The 20,543-nt window shown below is 46.0% G+C and overlaps 1 protein-coding gene across 2 annotated transcripts in view; it reads right to left on the bottom strand.

The window, feature by feature from the left end:
- TMEM131L (transmembrane 131 like) overlaps positions 1-20,543 on the bottom strand; it is a 300,995-nt gene that overhangs the window by 44,722 nt on the left and 235,730 nt on the right. For both annotated transcript variants that reach the window (XM_033940895.1, XM_033940905.1), the window contains exons 23-25: positions 15,810-15,995; positions 11,419-11,568; positions 10,116-10,771 (exon numbers count right to left, since the gene is read on the bottom strand). In XM_033940895.1, the coding sequence (XP_033796786.1) occupies positions 10,116-10,771; positions 11,419-11,568; positions 15,810-15,995 (992 nt within the window). The remainder of the gene's footprint in view (positions 1-10,115; positions 10,772-11,418; positions 11,569-15,809; positions 15,996-20,543) is intronic.

Below are 20,543 nucleotides of genomic sequence, written 5' to 3'. Positions count from 1 at the left end.
GCAGATGCCTGGTTGCCCAAACTATCCCAAATGAAACACCAGCAGCTGATTTCCCCTCCCACGAGTCACCACCTATCCCCACTACATCAGTAATCTATGCTGATGTTTCCAACACAGCAGTCTAACCCTAAAGGTATAAGTCATTTATTTAGAGCTTAAATGCCTACATAATTTCTGCTTCGCACAATATCTAAATCATTGACTGCTTAGCCTAGTATTATAAGCAATAAGTACACTGCGACATGTTATACTGCTCTGTCCTCGGTAGCATAGTAAGGGTGGGCACTTGTCTCTTTCCTTTTCCGTGTGTACTTCCTAGCACATAGCCCTGGGCCCATACTGTGTAGTCTCTGACACAATCTAACCCTTCGCCAAATGACCGGATGTCAAAGCCACCTGGCGGGGCTTTGAAGAGGGGATGAGAGGAGGAGGGAGATGGAAAGAAGAAAAAGCATGGAAGCTCTGTAAGAATCCCTCTGGAAGAATTCCTGTAAGTCCTGACGTTATTAAACCAGGTGAAGTGGGATGGGGGAAAAAACCATAAGCTCACAGAAACTGTTCTCTCTACAAAAAACCCTTCTAGCAACTAGCATCTTATCTCTGCAGCTGATGGAAACAGTAGATTAACTGTAAAAAGATATTTCACACAATTTACCAGAAGACATGCAAGAATAAAGAATTACCCAGTTTTTAAGCAAAGTTAACTACTGTGTCAGCGAAACTTGAGAGAAAATAACAGGTCCTGATGCTGCGGTCTGGCATCAGGCCCACCCAGCCAGATACCATGAAGAGATAAACAGACCATGGTCCGAAGATAGAATTCTCAAGAGATATCATCTAAAGTGTCAGAGATATTTACAGTTGGGAGGGGGTCTTGTGCTCGGAAATACTAATATGGTGGGGAAACAGGCATTTCGGGGAATAGGTTAGGTCTTACGGTAAACAGAGTGAACATATAACGTGACGCAGGTCAACCAGCCAATAAATGAATGTAGTTAGGCAGCAATGCATAAGTAAATAACCAATAAGGATGTGTCATGTGATGTAAACCAACGTGGTGTTGGCCACTAAGAAATGTATAAAAACCAGGCCTTTAGAAGGGAGAGGGCAGAACAGACATCAGAGGATATCTAGGCCTAGAGATCATCACCTTCTGTTACGCTATATGCTATATGATCTATTCTTGTAAGCTGTTATTGATTGACTAATAAATATATACTTATTGAAACCAGTATATAGCGTTCGAGGTCTCATTACCAAAGTAGGCCTGGACAGCTGCCTACATCAAGTCAAAAGTACAAAAAACTGAGGAGTTGGAGTCGTAACATTTATCTACCGACTCCATTTTTGAACTTGGCATACCAATCACGAGCGATTCTTTCAGCTATAGCACCCACTATATACACAGCACAAATGTTGTGAGCAGCTTCTGCGGCCTTAGAACCTTGATTAAAAGCAAAAAGAAGGTGGTGTCGAAAATGCTCATTTCTCTCAACTTGATATTCCATTTTAACGATCTGAAAATTAACCTGTGTTGTGGAGTCGGAGTCGAGGAGTCGGAGTTGGAGGAAATTTCGGGTACCTGGAGTCGGAGTCTGAAGTACAAAAAAACTGAGGAATCGGAGTCGGAACATTTATCTACCGACTCCACAGCCCTGATCCTAACGCACAGCAATTGTTTTCTCTGATGGTTATAATCGTTGCCTGTCAGCCCAGTTCAGTAATTTATCCACTGCAGCTGCATTTTGCCTGTCTATTACCTTGAGGCCTTCATTAAAAAAAAAAAAAGATCTCAGCTGTGCTCCTTCACCAAGTCGCAGCAGCATGCAAGTACAATACAATGCCGATTATCTGAACATCGATTACCCAGATTGCTTAGGGAGGGGTCTCAAGTTTATATATGAGTTCTCCCCGAAGTTCCATTCCTATCATTCTTCCTCCCACTAGTGTTCCTTCTCTGCTTCTGCCGCCGTTCCCGTCAGCCCAGCCCTCCATCCCAGAACCAGGAAACTTTCCCCTGGCAAGAAAAGGAAGCATTCCCCCTCCCTCGCCGGACAGACACCATCAACCCCACCTCCTGGACCCAGAGGAAGGACCCCAGGCCTACCTTGTTTCCCAGGTGGTCTAGCGGCACGCTGGGGCAGGAACAATCCTACTCGCTCCTGCCCATACTCTTTGAGCAACGAAAATAGCTGGTGAGACTTCCGAAAGAGCATGGGCAAGAGTGAGTGGGATCCCTGCCCCAGCGTGCCAGTATGACCCGACTTGGCAAAAATGGTAAGGCAAGTGTGCATGATGAAACGAAACATGGAAGACATGGAACGGCAAACACTGTGTGGCAAACAGCATGAGAGATCGTAGTGTGGCAGGACATAAATGGCAAATATAGTGTGGTAAATACGGCGTATAGTATAGCGCAGTGGTCTCAAACCCGCGGCCCGCATGCGGCCCGCCAGGTACTATTTTGAGGCCTTCGGAACGTTTATCATAATCACAAAAGTAAAATAAAACAGTTTCTTGATCATGGGCTCCTTTTACAACGCCGCGTTAGCGGATTAACGCGCGTAATACCGCACACTAATTTGCCGGCCGTGCTAGCTGCTACCGCCTCCTCTTGAGCAGGCGGTAGTTTTTCGGCTAGCTCGGGGGTTAGCGCGCGCGCAAAAGGTGCGTGCGCTAAGACACCGATGCGGCTTCGTAAAAGGAGCCCCAGATGTCTCGTTAGCTGTAAATGACAATATTATTATTAAGACTTAGCCAAAAGGAAAGATTTATAAACTATACAAAGTTTTACCTCATGCAAAATTGTCATTTCTTTAATAAGACATTAACTTTTTTTTTTTTTTTTAGGCCCGCAAGTACCTACAAATCCAAAATGTGGCCCTCCAAAGGGTTTGAGTTTGAGACCACTGGTATAGCGGGTTGCATGACATTGGAGTGGCCTGTGCTACACCCCTGATTGTACTATTATTTCACACTCATGTTTGCAATGCTTTTTTATGATTTTTTTTTTCCCCATTATTTCCTGAAGAGGAATGTTGTGTACAGACTCTGGGCCAGATTCTATACATGGCACTGAAAACTCAGTGCTCAACACCATTCTATAAAAAGAACACTTGGGGATAAACACTCTTTTGTTAGAATAGCGGTGAGCATGGAATTCAATGTTCAACTTTAGGCGCGAGGACTGAGGTAAATCCTGTTGCACAAATAGGGTGCAAGTTTCCGCTATTCTCCAACACTGTGTGCATCTTTTGTATATGCCTCTAACAAGCCTGTGCCCCTTCTATGGCCATGCCCCCCTTCCGAGTTTATGCAATCCGATTTAGGCACCCATTGTTATAGAACAGCACATAGCCAGATTGGCACCCATATTTTTATTTCAGATTTACGAGGGTGGATTGTCCAGCGAGTTTCCAGGTTTTTTTTTTTTTTTCTTGTATTGTGTTTTTTTAGACCACTTATAGCCTAAGTGGTTTACATTCAGGTATTCAAGTATTTCTGCCTATCTGTCCTGGTGGGCTCACAAGCTGACTAAAGTACCTGGGGCGATGGAGCATTAAGTCACTTGCCCAGGGTCACAAGGAGCAGTGCTGAGGCTGCAGTCCTAACCACTAGGCCAGTGTTCTTCAACCACCGGTCCATGGACCAGTGCCGGTCCACAGAAATTTCCTGCCGGTCCACAGGGCCAGCACGTGCATCAGGCCCAAAACGGTGTTCTTCAACCGCTGGTCCACAGTGCGATCGATGCGGCGTTATCTTCGAGCCAGCTCCCTCTTCCTAACTGATTCAGTGCACAAAGCCACGGGCAGTGGCTCCTATGGGCATCCTGCGCCTGAACCGGAAGCCTTCTCTCTGACGTTACAACATCAGAGGGAAGGCTTCTAGATGAGGCACGGGACGTGCAAGGTACAATTAGTACTATTATGGGGGCGGGGTCTGGGGTGGAGATTGGGTAGAGATGGGCGGGGTCTGGCCCACGACTTAGCCGTGTTCTTCAATCACCGGTCCACAGAATAATTCTTTTATTTCTGCCGGTCCATAGGTGTAAAAAGGTTGAAAAACACTACACTAGGCCATTCCTCCATGCCATAGGAAAAATAGCTTATGAAAAAAACTGGCACCTCTCACTGGACTAAGGGCCTGAATCTGGAAACAGCCTACCACATGTCAATCACACCGGTAAAAACAGTTATTAACAGAAGAAAACCTCCGGGACTAATGAGGAGTCTACCCAGCTAGAGTCTTTTGACCCTGCTGGTATTCTGAAGCTCCCGGGGTACTAACTGAGCTAGCTTGAGTTTTGTTATGCACTTTGATGTTGGTTGTTTAACCAGTTAATGATTTGTTGTGGATAAAATAAGCAACCACTTATAGTATTTTAACAAGGCACTTGTCTTTGCGAAACAAGGTCAAAATAGGCAACCTATGAAGATGTGCTGTTATAAAATTTCCCTCAGTACATTCATTTGGAAAACTCCTAGGGTGAAGATCGGGTTCCCAGCATCCCCTTGTGGCTTCAAAAGTCTCACTGACTATAGGATTGATAAAAAGATTTTTCTAAACCCAAGATGGTTTACACAAGTCCTAAGTCCATAGTCTGTTATTGAGAAAGACATGGGGGAAGCCACTGCTTGACCTGGATCGGTAGCATAGAATGTTGCTACACCTTGGATTTTGGCCAGGTACTAAGGACCTGGATTGGCCACCGGAAGACTGGGCTACTGAGCTTGATGGACCATTGGTCTGACCCAGTAAGACATTTACGTAAGCTTTACGTCTATTTTTAGGTCAAGCCTTTTGTTAGGATCGCTACGTTGGCTTTTAGAGCCCTTTTATATACTTTGTAAGATTGCTATAGTGCATACATTCAACCTACAAACTTCAGACTCCTGAGGCAGGCTCTTTTGGGCCAAAACATGATTGTGGTGAGTCATGAGATGCACTAAAAACACATTGAACACTAGAAGTCTCCTTTGCTGTTTTTCACAAACAGTAGCAGCATTCCATGCCATTGAACCAGGGCAAACAGTGGCTTCCCCCATGTCTGTCTCAACAGCACACTATGGGTTTTTCCTCCAGGAACGTGTCCAAATCTTTTTTTATAACCAGCTATATTAATTGCTATTACTACATCCTCTGGCAACGAATTCCAGAGCTTAACTATTTTCTGAGTGAAACCATATTTCCTCCTATTGGTTTTAAAAGTATTACTCCGTAACTTCATTGAGTATCCCTCTAGTCTTTGTAAATCTTGATGCAGTAAAAAAAAACAACAACACAACAAAAAAACGATCCACTTTTGCCTGTTCTACACCATATAAATTCTGTCTGCCCGTGCTCTGTCCCTGTATATGCCTACTGTGCAAGCACACGCCAATTTGCGCAATGTGTAATTTCAGGTGTGACCTAATTTTAGAAGGACTCATTTAGAATCATAAAATTATGTGAATTGTGCAGGTCTTTATCTACCCTCATTTACCCCCCCCCCCCCTTTTCACAAAGCCACGTTAGCCGTGGCAGTATTAGCTCCGACGCTCACAGAATTCCTATGAGTGTTGGAACTAATACCGCCGTGGCCAGTGATAAAAAAAAAAAAAGCCTTAGTGTGTGCATGTGTGTTTGTTAGTACATTAGGGTTTGTATGTGTGTGTGTGTGTATATATATATATATATATATGTGTGTGTGTGTTTGTGAAAGCAAGAAATAACAATGATTAAACACTGAATGCAAATATATATGTAATCTTTTTAAAAAAATGGGACATAAGAACATAAGAATAGCCTCACTGGGTCAGACCAATGGTCCCATCAAGCTGAATAGCCAATTCTTACGTGGCCAATCCAGGTCACTAGTATCTGGCCAAAACCAAAGGTGTAACAATATTCCATGCTACTGATACAGGGCAAGCAGCATCTTCCCCTGTGTCTTTCTCATAACAGACTATGGACTTTTCCTCCAGGAACTTGTCCAAACCTTTCTTAAAATATCTTATTTTCCCCTATAAATGGCTGGGTGTACAATAATGGAAGAAACAAGCCAAAACGGCAGATATGTACAACGATGTAGGCAAAATTTATTGTGACAACCAAAATATATATTAAAACCTTTTTACCAAACAGGGGACCCAACACGGTCCGTGTTTTGGACAACCTTCATCAGGGGTCCATGGTAGAAAAAGGAAAAAACATATGTCACAACAAATGTTGAAAAGTATATAATAAAGCCAAACTGATGTTATGTAACGCCGAGAGTCACTGTGAATAGTAAAATCGCGATTTTACTATTCACAGTGACTCTCGGCGTTACATAACATCAGTTTGGCTTTATTATATACTTTTCAACATTTGTTGTGACATATGTTTTTTCCTTTTTCTACCATGGACCCCTGATGAAGGTTGTCCGAAACACGGACCGTGTTGGGTCCCCTGTTTGGTAAAAAGGTTTTAATATATATTTTGGTTGTCACAATAAATTTTGCCTACATCGTTGTACATATCTGCAGTTTTGGCTTGTTTCTTCCTGGTTGGTTTTTTCACTGCAGACAAGGTTGGACTCCCCTCTTTTCGTTTCTGTTGCTGGGTGTACAATAATAAAATTTGACTCACAAATAGGTCTATGATAGACTATAAAATGATCAAAGCAATAACATAAAAACATGACAGCAGATAAAGGTCAAATGGTACATTCAGTCTGTCCATCTGCAGCATCCACTATCTTCTCCTCTCCCTAAGAGACCCCAAGTGCCTGTTCCATGCATTCTTGAATTCAGGCACAGTCTATCTCCACCACCTCTACCAGGAGCCTACTCCATGCGATTATCACCCTTTCTGTAAAAAAGTATTTCCTTATATTACTCCTGAGCCTATCACCTCTTAACTTCATCCTATGCCCTCTTATTTTGAAAGCGATTCACCTCAAGCGCATTTATGCCACATAGGATTTTAAACGTCTTTACCATATCTCCCCTCTCCTTTCCTCCACATATTGAGATCTTTAAATCTGTCCCTATACGCCTTATGACACAGACCACCAACCATTTTAGTAGCCGTCCTCTGGACTGACTCCATCTTGCTTATACCTTTTTGAAGGTGTGGTCTCCCGACTTGTATACAATATTCAAAATTAGGTCTCACCAGAGTCTTATTCAGAGGCATCAATACCTCCTTTTTCCTACTGGCCATACTCTCCCTATGCACCCAAGCATCCTTTTAGTTTTGGCTATCAGCTTTTAAACCTGATTGACCACCTTAAGATCATCACATAATGTCACACCCAAGTCCTGCTCCTCTTTCATGCACAAAAGTTCTTCACCCCCTAAACCAGTGTTTCTCAACACACGGTACGCATATCCCAATGGGGTATGTAGGTGCCAGGTGCTGTATGTCTCCCATCTTTCTTCTGCAATCATGTGTAAGTGGCACCAGTGCTGTATGTCTCCCTTCCTTCTGCCATCGCATATCTCCTGCCTTCCTCGTCTTCTCTCCCCAGCTTCCCTCCCATCCTGCCCAACTGTGTGACCTTTGCTAGGCCGGACCTCTTCCAAAGAAAGAGGAGTGCATCATCAGAGGCGGGTCAGCCTAGCAAATGCCTCAAGGCTGCCTGATGGAACTGCGGCTAAACTAACACTAGCGGCAGCTGTGCAGGGAAGCAAATAAATCACGTATGTTCCAAGTAGCTGAACCTTTACTATGGAACTCGGTTCCAGATTCTATCCATCTGACTTCTGATTTTTTGGCAGTTCAGAAAAGTTTGAAAACCTATTTTCGATTTGCCTTTTCAAATTTGGTTACTTTGCAATCTTGTAATTACAGTACTTGACTTTTTATTTTAAGGCTTATGTGTAAGTTGTTTATTGTATGTTGTTATTTTAATAATCTGCTATGTTCTGTTTTATTATGTATGTAATGTTTTGTTTTAATTATGTATTCTTGTTATCCGTATAGATGGTTGATATGTGGGCTACAAGTATTTTAAATAAATAAATTAATTAATTAATAAAAGCACACAGCGAGCTGCCGTTAGGGAGAGAAGAGGCACTGTTGGACATGGGGAAGGGCTGGAGGAAGGGAGAAGGGGTACCGCTGGACATGGGGAGAGGGAGAGGTCTGCTGGACAAGGGGAAGGGAAAAAGAAGGGAGAAGAGGTGCTGCTGGACCTGGCAGAAGGAGAGAGAAAGAAAAGGTGCTGCACGCTGGAGGGGAGGGTTAGATGGTGCATGGGGATAAAGTATATTAGTTGTGAGTGGGGGAGGGAAGGAAGGAAAATTGTTGCAGGGTGAGTGAGAGTGATGGACTAGGGGGTGGGAAGGAAAGATGTCACATTTGAGGAAAGGTGCGAGGAGAAAGAGAGAAAGTGTGCAGGAAGCAAAAAGTGTTGGACTCATGGAGAGAGAGAGAGAGGGAGAGCTGGACGGGGAGGGCAAAAAGAAGGGAAGGAGAAATGTCACACTCAGGAGAAGAGGAAGAGGGCAGAGAGTAAAAAATTGGATTCATGGAGGGAGAGAGATGTTGGTTGAGGGAAGAAATGAGGACTGGAGGAGATGAAGCATGAAGGAAGAGAGAAAGAAATGTTAGACTGGTGAAAAGGAGGGAGAAATGTTGGATGTGGCAGTAGAGGGAATGGGAGAGATGCACCCTAGATCTCTCTCTTTCTCTCTTTCCCCACTTCCCTTGCAGCAAGGGAGGGAATGAGAGAAGGACAGTGAGAGAGAGAAGGAGGCATGTTGCCAAGGGGGGTGGAGGAGAGAGGAAGAAAGTTGGACTCATGGAGGAACAGAGAGAGTTTGGGGAAGGGAATGAGGTCCGTAGGAGAGGAAGGGAGCAGGAGGCAGAAAGAAAGAAATTTTGGATGCACAGTCAGAAGGAAGTACAACCAGAGACTCATGAAATTACCAGACAAATGATTTTAATTTTCTATTTAGTGATTTAAATGTGTCAGTTTTGAGAATTTATATCTGCTGTCTATATTTTGCACTATATTTGTCTCTTTTTGTATAGTTATTACTGAGGTGACATTGCATATTTTAAAGTCATCTGCCTTGACCTCCTTGAAACCCCCCCAATACAAATGATAATTAATATTTTCTCTGCATAGTGTGCTTTGTGGGTTTTTTTTTAATTTTGTGGTTACCATTATCTATTAATAAGATTATATTGTGTATATATGAAAAATGGATAGAAGAAATTACATTATAATTAATACTATTATTATTATGGGGGTGGGGTTTGGGGCATATATATGTTATGAAATATATGTTTAAACAGAACCGCTTAGTTTTTATATGTAATAAATACATGGTTGGGTGTACAAAAATAAACTTGATTTACAAGTAGGCCTATGATAGAGCTATAAAATGATCATGTGTGATATTCTTTGCAAACTTCACATAATAAAGATACTTCAAAATACCAAGCGAAAAATTGAAAAAGATAAATGTGAACGCTAAGAATGTTCCTCTCAAAATCAATCTGCAAGCAAACCTTTACCAAGCATAATTTATTAGCATCAACAGTTTTAAAATTAATGTTCAAAATGTCTGTGCATGGAGTGGGTCTGCGGAGCCTCCTCCTGATACCAGATATTCAGCTCAGACAATGACATTGGTAGTGTGTGTAGTTTGGGGCTGATGGCTACCCAGCTACTGGGGCAATTTATGAAATTATTTGTAATATCGATTTAGTGAATATGCTTCTTCAGTCCACCAAGCAACCATTTTTTTTTTTGCTAGGAAACATTTTAAGAAACTTCTTAATTCCTTTATTGCTGAAATTTTATTTTGTGCTTATTTTCTAGTGAAAAAAACTCCATGTTGACCAACTGTGAACAATGATGTTATAAATATTATTTGCAAGTCATGATGTAATTACGAGTGTTAGTGTGGATAACATGAGGGAGGACCTAGTGAAGCTTGAGGAATGGTCTAAAATTTGGCAGCTATGATTTAATGCTAAGAAATGCAAGATTATGCATTTGGGCTGCAAAAACCCAAGGGAATAGTACAGTTTAGGGCAGTGTTTCTCAGCTTCTTCAAGCCAAGTACCCCCACCCAAGCTCCACCCCAGACCTGCCCAAGATATATATATATATATGTGTGTGTGTGTCACATACATACCAACACACATCTGGGCTTTACAAACAGTGGATTGTTCACCATGGCAGCTCCGAGTCACTGTCTTTGGCTGAGTCTGTGACGGAGAGGAAATCCTTGGTGAGGGAGTTTCAGGTAGATTCTTGGGCACATGCATGCTGCAGAATGCCTGCTCTCTGAGCTCAGGCCCTGTGTCTAATGTCTTAACATCCGTTTCCTTAGGAAACATACACACACGTGGTTCCTCCTTCAAATTTGCATCCGAAGAAGAGCTTGGCACAGCAGAAACAGCTTTCAAGATAAGTTCTTCCTTATCCAGGACAACCTTGGGCTTCTGCGCACTTGTGTCTATCTTGCTTATAAAGTTTAGATTTGTCCACTTATCCCTAGGGATGTCGGAACACGGCTCCAACTTGGCACAGGATGGCTGGTCTTCAGTGGTGTGCTCCTGCTGTTGCTGGGTGTCAACGGCAGGAGAGGAAGAGTTGGCTAAGCTACTGGGCTTCTGTCTGTTGTAATAGAAAGAACATTTGGGCTTTTTCTGAGAGTGACCACACACAGCTGAACGACTCTTTGGCAGGGTCTGGCTCCTGCTGGGTGCAGCACCCACAGGGATGAAACCTTTCCCCCTCCCTTTGTCAGGAGAACCACACGAGTCCACAAAGCTCTTGCAACTGCTCCTGCATTTAAAGAGTTAAAAGCAAGGAAGAAAGAATATTTAATAAACTGTCAGGAAACATTATACAAGACTGCAAATAAAAATAAGTGCTTTGCACAAGCTCAGTTCATTGTGGGGGATTTTCTCTTCAGTTCACGCCTCCCCTGGCTCAGAAACAGATCTGTGGTGCAGGAAGTCTAGGTGTTTGGGGGGGGGGGAGGGGGGTATACTTGTCCTCCACAGCTGGACAGTCCCTAGAAAGAAAGGGGTCACTGCAAAAACACTCCCTGCAGATACAGAGTGACACAAAAGGACTTAGGCCTGCATGATAATTCCTCCTTTCCCAGGCTTAAGCAAAACAATGCTGAGAATGCAGGGAAAGTTTGCAGATAGCCCTATAAACACCTTCTAGCTTCTATAAGGTAGGTATAAAGTGCAGTGGATTCGGATATATCCAATTGTTGCATATTATTGTATTCTTCTCTGTATAGTTCAGACGGCTAAATGAAGAGGAATAAGTGTAGAAATTAAATTAATAACGGTAGTCCCCTTTGGAGAGGGCATTAGCTGTCCTTGTCTCGATCTCCTGCAGACCCGTGTGTGCCCCATCCCTCCTCAGAACTCCTTCCACAGAGCTATGACTGCTCCCAGAAACCCCAGGGATCCTACCTGTAGGAATCAGCACCAATTGTGTCCACACGGTGGCTGTTCTGATGCATAGCCAAGCCAGGGTTCGGTCTGTGCCTGGATTTCATGAACTCGGCGAGTATATACTGAGCTTGCTGGAAAGCAATCAGAATCACACCCAGCAGGGACAAACTGAAAGAAAAGAAACCTTCCCTCAATGAATTCTATCAAAGCCAAACTCTATAAGCAGAGTGGTGTGGCAAGAGCATTGTTTCAAACCCTTAACAGCAAAATCTCAAAAGCACAGAACTATGTAACCTTGTGATTTTTTTTTTTTTCTGGCAATTTACCTATCATCAGTTACAGATCAGAGAGAAGCAAAACAAGAAGACCCAATGAGCCACAGAGAAAGGAGCAATCCAAAAAGACTTTCCTTTATTTCTTCAAAAAATCTTCAACCAATGATAAAAAAAAATATCCACATCAACCGTAGTAGAGACTAATCAACTCGTTAGTCTCTCATATGGTTGATGTGGATTAGAGAATGACACGGTGAAAAAATTGGTCCCCGTCACCGCCCCGTCCCCGTCTCACCATCCCCGTCACCGCCCCGTCCCCGTCTCACCATCCCCGTCACCGCCCCGTCCCCGTCTCACCATCCTCTTCACCGCCCCGTCACCGCCACTGCCACCCCATTCACCGCCCCATCACCGCCACTGCAATCCCATTCACTTTTCTTTATTTACGTATAAAGGAAACATTCTTTAAAACTTTAAAACTTAGTTAAATATTAGTTAATAACTATACAAAAACAAAACACGCAGAGAAAAAATTAATTAATATAAATTCTCAAAACTGACACATTTTGATCACTAAATTTAAAATAGTTATTTTTCATACAGTTTTTCAATCACTAATCTTCCACCACCCCTGGGGCTAGCAATGCAAAAACAAACACGACATGTACTTTAAATGCTTACAATGTTAGCCTTCATGGTAAGTAGACGCGGCCGCTGTACCTAATCGTGGCAAAGATCTCCCTGCCGTGATTAGCATAGTGACCGCGGCTACGGCTGCAAGTCTCCCCTCCCCCCAGCGATCACGGCAGGAGGGCACCCAACCCCTCCTGTAGACCCCCCCAACGGCCCTCCCGACAATCGCAGCAGAAGGGTACCCAACCCCTCCTGCCGGTCCTCCCAATGGCCTCCCCTAAGATCGCCGGCAGGAGGGTACCCAACCCCTCCTGCTGGACCCCCCCCCCCAACGAACCCTCCCACCCCGGAACCCCCTTAGTCTTACTTTCCAAGTTGGACCGGACGGCTCCTCACACGTATGGCCAGCAGGCTTGCCTCCGTCCAAATGAGGCGGGCCCGCCCCTACCCTGCCCAACCCTCAGGATCCTAGGGCCTGATTGGTCTAAGCACCTAAAGCCACTCCCGCTATAGGAGGGGCCTTAGGTGCTTGGGCCAATCAGGCCCTAGGATCCTGTGGGTTAGGCAGGGGAGGGGAGGGGCGGGCCCGCCTCATTTGGACGGAGGCAGGCCTGCTGGCCAGACGAGCGAGGAGCTGTCCGGTCCAACTTGGAAAGTAAGACTAAGGGTGGTGTTTCGGGATGGCGGGGTTTGTTGGGGGAGGGACCGGCAGGAGGGGTTGGGCACCCTCCTATTGGCGATATAGGGGGCCGTTGGGGGTGCCGGCAGGAGGGGTGGGGCACCCTCCTACCAGTGAGGGCGATCGTCGGGGGGGGGGGGCGGGTTCTATTGGCAGGAAGGGTTGATCTGACAAATGAGGAGCACGGTGAAAACACAGGTAAATTGCGGTTCCTAGAGGGGGGGGACATTGGCCTGCGGGGACAAATCTATTCACCGTTTTTGCGGTCGGTGAAAGGATTTGTCCCCGCGTCTGCGGCGATTTGCTAATGAGGTCACCATAACCCGCAGCCAAACCGCAGCCACGCAGCGGTTTGCTGCGGGGATCGCTCCCCGTGTCATTCTCTAATGTGGATATTTCGTCCACACATCAGAGAGAGCCACGGGTATCCTCTTTGGCTTCTGCTTTTCCCTTGCTTATATGAAGGCCAAGCACCTTTCTGTGGCTGAATGCAGAACTGCACGGCCTCCATGGCTACAAAATTTAGTGATGATGCTTTACTGATCCCTCAGATTTATATGACTGAGAGGCACATAGCTCAACTATTGCACATGCCCACAGGACATCCTGCGTGCTTGTACGTGGTGAGCATGTTGTCGGGGCAGCGGCTGACTTGGGAGAGGAGAGAGGTGAAGTCGCGCATGTTCATTCAGGATGGTGGCCAGTTTAGATGGGAGTCGGGAGAGCGCTGACGGACGGCAGAGGCATTGCCAAAGCAGGAGGGCAGCCGCATGGGGACCCCGAGGCAAGGAAGGCACCACTTTTGAATCGCTGTGAAGCACCCGCAGGCAGGTACTCACCCCTGGGCCACCACTGCAAACTTCGGTTGTGGAACGAATCTTCTGAGTTTGCATTAAAGCCTATGGGGAACTTTACTTTGCAAAACGAGCATTTTGGATTACGTGTATGATCCTGAAACGGATTATGCTCGTAGTACGTATAAACGTCCCTAAATGTCTGCTGCACTCTCTGTCTAGGACAGGGGTAGGGAACTCCAGTCCTCGAGAGCCGTATTCCAGTCGGGTTTTCAGGATTTCCCCAATGAATATGCATGAGATCTATTTGCGTGCACTGCTTTCAATGCATATTCATTGGGGGAAATCCTGAAAACCCGACTGGAATACGGCTCTCGAGGACCGGAGTTCCCTACCCCTGGTCTAGGAGCTCCGAGTCCTCCTTTGGCTGTAGGTACCCGAAGCAGAATCTCGAACACCAGCACCCCTCCACCTGGCAGTGCACAGCAGGCCCTCAGTGGCAATTTTCACAGAATATATGAAGGTAAATAAAAAAATAAAGGGAAAATACATTTAGGAGGAAATTCTATAACCAGCGCCTAAATTTAGGCGTCGGTAGGCACCCTGCCAATGGTCAGAAAAGGCAGGGTTGAAGCGTCTACTGATGCCTAAATAAAAGGCAGCTGAAAAGGCCGCTGGAATCGTGGCTAGGAAGACGTTTTAGGCTGCGGAACCCCAAAGTAGGCGTGGCCAACCCCCAAAGTGGCGTTAGGCAATCTAAAGTGGCTACCCAGCCGTGAATCATGCCAAGATAGGCGGCTGAAATGTAGGCTTAAAATGAAACCCTGGCCTACATTTCAGCCGCCTATCTTTGCCTAGACCACAGCAGCCGATCGTTGCAGGGAAATTCCCCCCTCTCCCATCAGCTGAGCATCAGAGATTCCCCAAAGCTGCGATTCTGTAACCAGCACCCTGGTTCTGGGCACCGGTTACAGAATCGCAGCTTTGGGGAGTCCCTGTTGCTCAGCTGATGGGGTAGGGGTAATTCCCCTGCCACAATCATCTGGGAGCAGCTGTGGCAGGGAACCCCCGAACTCCACCACAAATCAGCCGGCAGGAGAGATGCCCAAGCCCTCCTGTCGACAGCCCCCTAACATCCCTGGCAGGAGGGATGCCCAATCTCCTGCCATGGACATTAGGAGGGGAGGAGTGCCGGAAGGAGGGAGTGGGACTCTCTCCTGCTGGATGACTTGTGGTGGGGTTCAGGGGTTTCCTGCCGCGGCCACTCTCAGACGATTATGGCAAATGTAGATCCATAGTCAATATCCAAATTTGCAGCCAACTGAGACACCATTATCCTTTGGTCTTCTATAATCAAGGCATCCACCCTGTCAATGTGCTCTTGTGTGTGGTATGTTGATGGGCGATCAAATAATCCTTCGTTCGTTATACCTGTCCTTCCTGCTTTAAACCTTTTTACCCAATCCTAAAACTTTCATCGATTCATGATGCTATGCCCATTCTGAGTCAATATTTGATGGTGAATTTCCACAGGTTTCACTCCCTCTGCCCAAAGAAAGCACACTACTGCACACTGTTCTTCGATGGTGCAATTTTGCAAAAGAGCATCCTTGTTTCTGACCTCGTAGCTGCCACACAACTAAAGGCCAAGCGCTGCACTGTATGGATGAACTATTCAATAGGCAATGTACGAATACATATGTTGCATTTTGCTAGCTCTTTTCTGGTTATCGCATAATTTAACAATTTCCTTTCATTTTTGATTCAGCCTCGTATGTCAGCTTCTACTCTGATTAATTTCATTTTAACAGACTAAAAACATTGGGGGGGGGGGGAAATCTCTGACCAATTTATCTTTGCGCCAATGCTATCAATACCTTCACACCACTAAACCAAAAGGAGTTCAAGGAGGATTAAAGAGAAGCCAACTAAATTCATACAATAAAATCAAGAAAACATCAAAATAAATGCAAAATAAAACAAATTACAAACATCAAAAAGAACATTTTTTGCTGCAGTTTTTGGTACCTGACAAAGAGGACCGTCATCCGCCAGAAGGACTCCTCCCAGCCAGGTCCTGGAACACCATCAGCACAGAGGGGTAGCAGATGATGAGGAAGAGTCACATTGAGTGTGAACTGGAACTCCAGATCTGTCTCTGTCACCAGAGTTAATTCGCGGATCACCCAGGAGGATGTAAAATCTGGGATAAATCTACAGATGAAACAAACCACAGAGCAGAGTTACTTACCGTAACAGGTGTTATCCAGGGACAGCAGGCAGATATTCTCAAGTATGGGTGACATCACTGACGGAGCCCCGATACAGACCACTTTAAAAGTGCATTGCCACCTTAAGACTTTAGAAAGTTTGCAATAGCCTGAACTGCGCATGCATGAGTGCCTTCCAGCCCAACGTAGGGCACACGGTCTCTCAGTTAAGATAAGCCAGCTAAGAAGCCAACCCGGGGAGGTGGGTGGGTTGTGAGAATATCTGCCTGCTGTCCCTGGATAACACCTGTTACGGTAAGTAACTGTGCTTTATCCCACGACAAGCAGGCAGCATATTCTCACATATGGGTGACCTCCAAACTAACAGAAATGGGATGGAGGGAGAGTTGGCCAAAATAAATTTTGTAATACAGATTGGCCGAAGTGCCCATCCCGTCTGGAGAAAGTGAGAAGTGAATGTATGAACTGAGGACCAGGTGGCAGCTTTCCTCAATGGAAGTAGATCTGAGGAAAGCCACAGAAGCTGCCTTAGCTCTAATTTTGTGGGCTGTGACATGACTCTCCAGTGTCAGTCCATTCTGAAGCATAATAGAATGAGATGCAGGCCACCAGCCAGTTGGAAATTGTTCTCTTGGAAACAGGATGCCCCAACTTTTTGGATGAAACGAAATGAACAGTTGGGGAGATGTTCGGTGAGGCTTTGTCCGGTCAATGTAATAAGCCAAAGCCCGTATACAGTCCAAAGTATGTAGAGCAGTTTCTCTAGCATGAGAATGAGGCTTAGGAAAAAAACACTAGCAGAACAATTGATTGATTGAGATGAAATTCAGTGACAACTTTTGGGAGAAACTTTGGTTGTGTACGTAGAACCACCTTGTCATGATGAAAAACTGTGAAGGGTGGATCTGCTGCTAAGGCTTGTAACTCACTGACCCTCCTGGCAGAGGTGAGAGCAATAAGAAAGACCACTTTCCAGATGAGAAACATGAGATGAGCTGTGGCCATTGGTTCAAATGGTGGTTTCATCAAACTGGAAAGAACCACATTAAAGTCCCAGATGACAGGGGGAGGCTTGAGAGGTGGTTTCACATTGAAAAGTCCTTTCATGAATCTGGAAACCAAAGGATGAGCAGTGAGAGGTTTTCCCTCTACTGGCAGGTGAAAAGCTGTAATAGCCCTGAGATGAACTCTGATAGATGTAGATTTGAGTCCAGAATCAGACAGAGAAAGGAGATAATCCAACACCAATTCCACTGCCTAGGATGTTGGATCATGATGATGAAGAAGCCACCAGGAAGAAAACCTAGTCCACTTTTGCTGGTAACATTGTTGAGTGGCTGGTTTCCTGGATGCTTCAAGAATTTGTCTAACAGGTTAAGAGAGATGCAAAATAGATGGATTCATCCCAAGAGAAATCAAGCTGTCAGGTGCAGTGATTGCAAATTGGGATGTAGACGAGACTCCTGATTCTGAGTAAGCAGAGTAGGAAATATTAGAAGAGGTATGGGGCTCCCTGGAGCTGAGCTGAAGTAGAAGGGAGAACCAATGTTGCCTGGGCCACTGTGGAGCAATGAGAATCATGGTGACTGCTTCTCTCTTGAGCTTGAACAGAGTTCTAAACATGAGAGGGACTGAAGGGAATGCATATAGAAACAGTCCCGTCCAATCCAGGAGAAAAGCATCTGCTTCCAGACAGAGAGGGGAGTATTGCAGGGAGCAAAACTGGGGCAAATGATGATTGTGAGGGGCCACAAACAGGTCTACTCGTGGAGTGTCCCATTGAGCTAAGATGGACTGGAGAGTTGCAGAGTTGAGAGTCCATTCGTGAGTCTGAAGAATTCTACTGAGATTGTCTGCTAGGGAATTTTTCTCCCCTTGTATATACACTGCCTTCAAGAACAGGTTGTGAGCCATTGCCCAAGTCCAGATTTTTGGGGCTTCCTGGCATAACAGGAGAGAGCCTATGCCTCCTTGCTTGTTTATGTAGTACACTGCAACTTGATTGTCTATGCGAAGAGGAGGACTTGAGGGAAGAGGAGATGATGAAAAGCCTTGAGGGCATAAAACATCACTCTGAGTTAGAGAGCTGCACGGGAACGGGGATGACGGGAATCCCACGGGTTCCCCCTTTGGGTCACGGGGATCCGGTGGGGACGCCCCCTAGGGTCGTGGGGATCCCGTGGGGACGCCTCCGAGGGTCGCAGGGTTCCTGCGGGGTTGGATCGCAGTGCACTCGAGCCGCGAGGGTAGTCTCCTCCTCCTTACCTGCCCTGTCGCAGCAAAGCCCTCCCTTCCTCCGACGTCAGCGCTGACATCAGGAAGACTTCCGGTTGGCTGTGTGCAGCAGGGCAGGTAGGAAGAAGGCAATGGCGTACGAAAGAGGGGGGAAGGGGCGGTCCGCCCCGGAGAATGTGCACAGCCGGTCAGGTCCCCCGATCGACCGACCACAGGCCCGGTCAACAAATCTCCCTGCCCTGTAGCCGCGAATCTAAATTACCTCTTACAGCAGCTTCACTACTCCAGCTGCTGTAAGAAGGTAATTTAGATTCGCGGCTACAGGACAGGGAGATTTATCTGACCGGGCCTGTTCTGTTGTCGATGGGGTGCGGAAGCGCCACAAAGGTAAGGGGCAGGGAGGGAGGAAAGGTGGAGTGGAGAAGAAAAGACACTTAAGGGGGGAGAAGGCCGCTGAAAGCACTGTGGAAGACAAAGGGGTGGAGAAGGACGCTGAAAGGACATGGGGTAAACGGGAGGAGGGGGGAAGGATGCTGAAAGCACATGGGGAAGACAGAGGGGGGGAGAAGGACTCTGAAAGCACTGGGGAAGACAAAGGGGTGGAGAATGCCACTGAAAGGACATGGGGAAAACAGAGGTGGAGAAGGCCGTTGAAAGGACATGGGGAAAACAGCGGGGGAGAAGGCCGCTGAAAGGACATGGGGAAAACAGGGGGGGAGAAGGCCGCTGAAAGGACATGGGGAAGACAGAGGGGGGAGAAGGCCGCTGAAAGGACATGGGGAAGACAGAGGGGGGGAGAAGGACGCTGAAAGGACATGGGGAAGACAGAGGGGGGAGAAGGACGCTGAAAGGAAATGGGGAAGGCAGAGGGGGGAGAAGGATGCTGCCTGACAGGACATGGGGAAGATGGTGGGGGAGAAGGACACTGAAAGGAAATGGGGAAGAGGGAATGGGGAGAAGACGCTGGCAGGGAAGAAGACAGAGGTGCCAGACTATGGGGGGAGCGGAGGGAAAAAGATGGGTGCCAGACCAATTTGGGAGGGGGGAGAAAGGGAGAGGCACAGTAACAGAGCAAATGGAAGACACAGAGAAAAGAGAGGCAGTGGATGGAAGGAATTGAATGAGAACATGAAGAAAGCAGAATCCAGGCAACAAAGGTAGGAAAAAAATTCTTTTTTATTTTTTATTTTTGCTTAAGGATAAAGTAGTATATTAGTTGTGTTGATAAAAATTTATAAACATTAGATGCTCTGGTAGAAACCCATTTACAAAGTATGTATTCTTCCCAATTAATATTTCCAAATTAATAAAGTCTTTTTGCTTTTTTTAAATGGGTTTCTACCAGAGCCTTTAATTCAGTAGCATAATTAAATGAAATAACTATTTCTGTAGTTTATAGGGGCGGGCGGGGATGTAGGGGATTCCTTGTGGGGACGGGCGGGGACGGAGGGGATTCCTCGCGGGGACGGGTGGGGACGGAGGGATTCCTCACGGGGATGGGTGGGGACGGGTGGGAGTCCTCACGGGGACGGGTGGGACTTTGGCGGGGACGGGTGGGATTTCTGTCCCCGCACAACTCTCTACTCTGAGTTCCAGGAGATTGATGTGAAATTTCTGTTCCCTGGCGGTCCAAAGACCCAGAGTCTGACGATCGTCCATATGAGCCACCCAGGCATAAGGGGATGCGTCTGTTGTGATGACCTTGTGATGAGGGGGTAAATGGAAAAGGAGACCTCTGGATAGATTGGAGGAGGTCATCCCTATACAAAGAGTCTAATTTACGAGGAGCCACTGGAATGGTAAGTGGTGTTTCCAAATTTTTGTAAAAGGTCTCCTGTACAATATCATGAATAGGGAGCCTGAGGAGTTCATTAGGGAGGATTCTTGAGTGGGCAGACTTGTTGGGCCGCCGGCCCTCTTCTGCCGTCATACTCTATGTTTCTATCATAATCTAAAGCAGTGGTTCCCAACCCTGTCCTGGAGGAACACCAGGCCAATTGGGTTTTCAGGCTAGCCCTAATGAATATGCATGAAGCAAATTTGCATGCCTATCACTTCCATCATATGCAAATCTCTCTCATGCATATTCATTAGGGCTAGCCTGAAAACCCGATTGGCCTGGTGTTCCTCCAGGACAGGGTTGGGAATCACTGATCTAAAGCTGTGGTTCCCAACCCTGTCCTGGAGGATCACCAGGCCAACTGGGTTTTCAGGCTAGCCCTAACGAATATGCATGGAGCAGATTTGTATGCCTGTCACTTCCATTATATGCAAATCTCTCTCATGCATATTCATT

The sequence above is a fragment of the Geotrypetes seraphini genome, chromosome 1 (assembly GCF_902459505.1).
Source record: "Geotrypetes seraphini chromosome 1, aGeoSer1.1, whole genome shotgun sequence".
NCBI classification, from domain to species: domain Eukaryota; kingdom Metazoa; phylum Chordata; class Amphibia; order Gymnophiona; family Dermophiidae; genus Geotrypetes; species Geotrypetes seraphini.
Note: the sequence above shows the minus strand (reverse complement) of the source record. Positions and strands in the feature narration are given on the sequence as shown.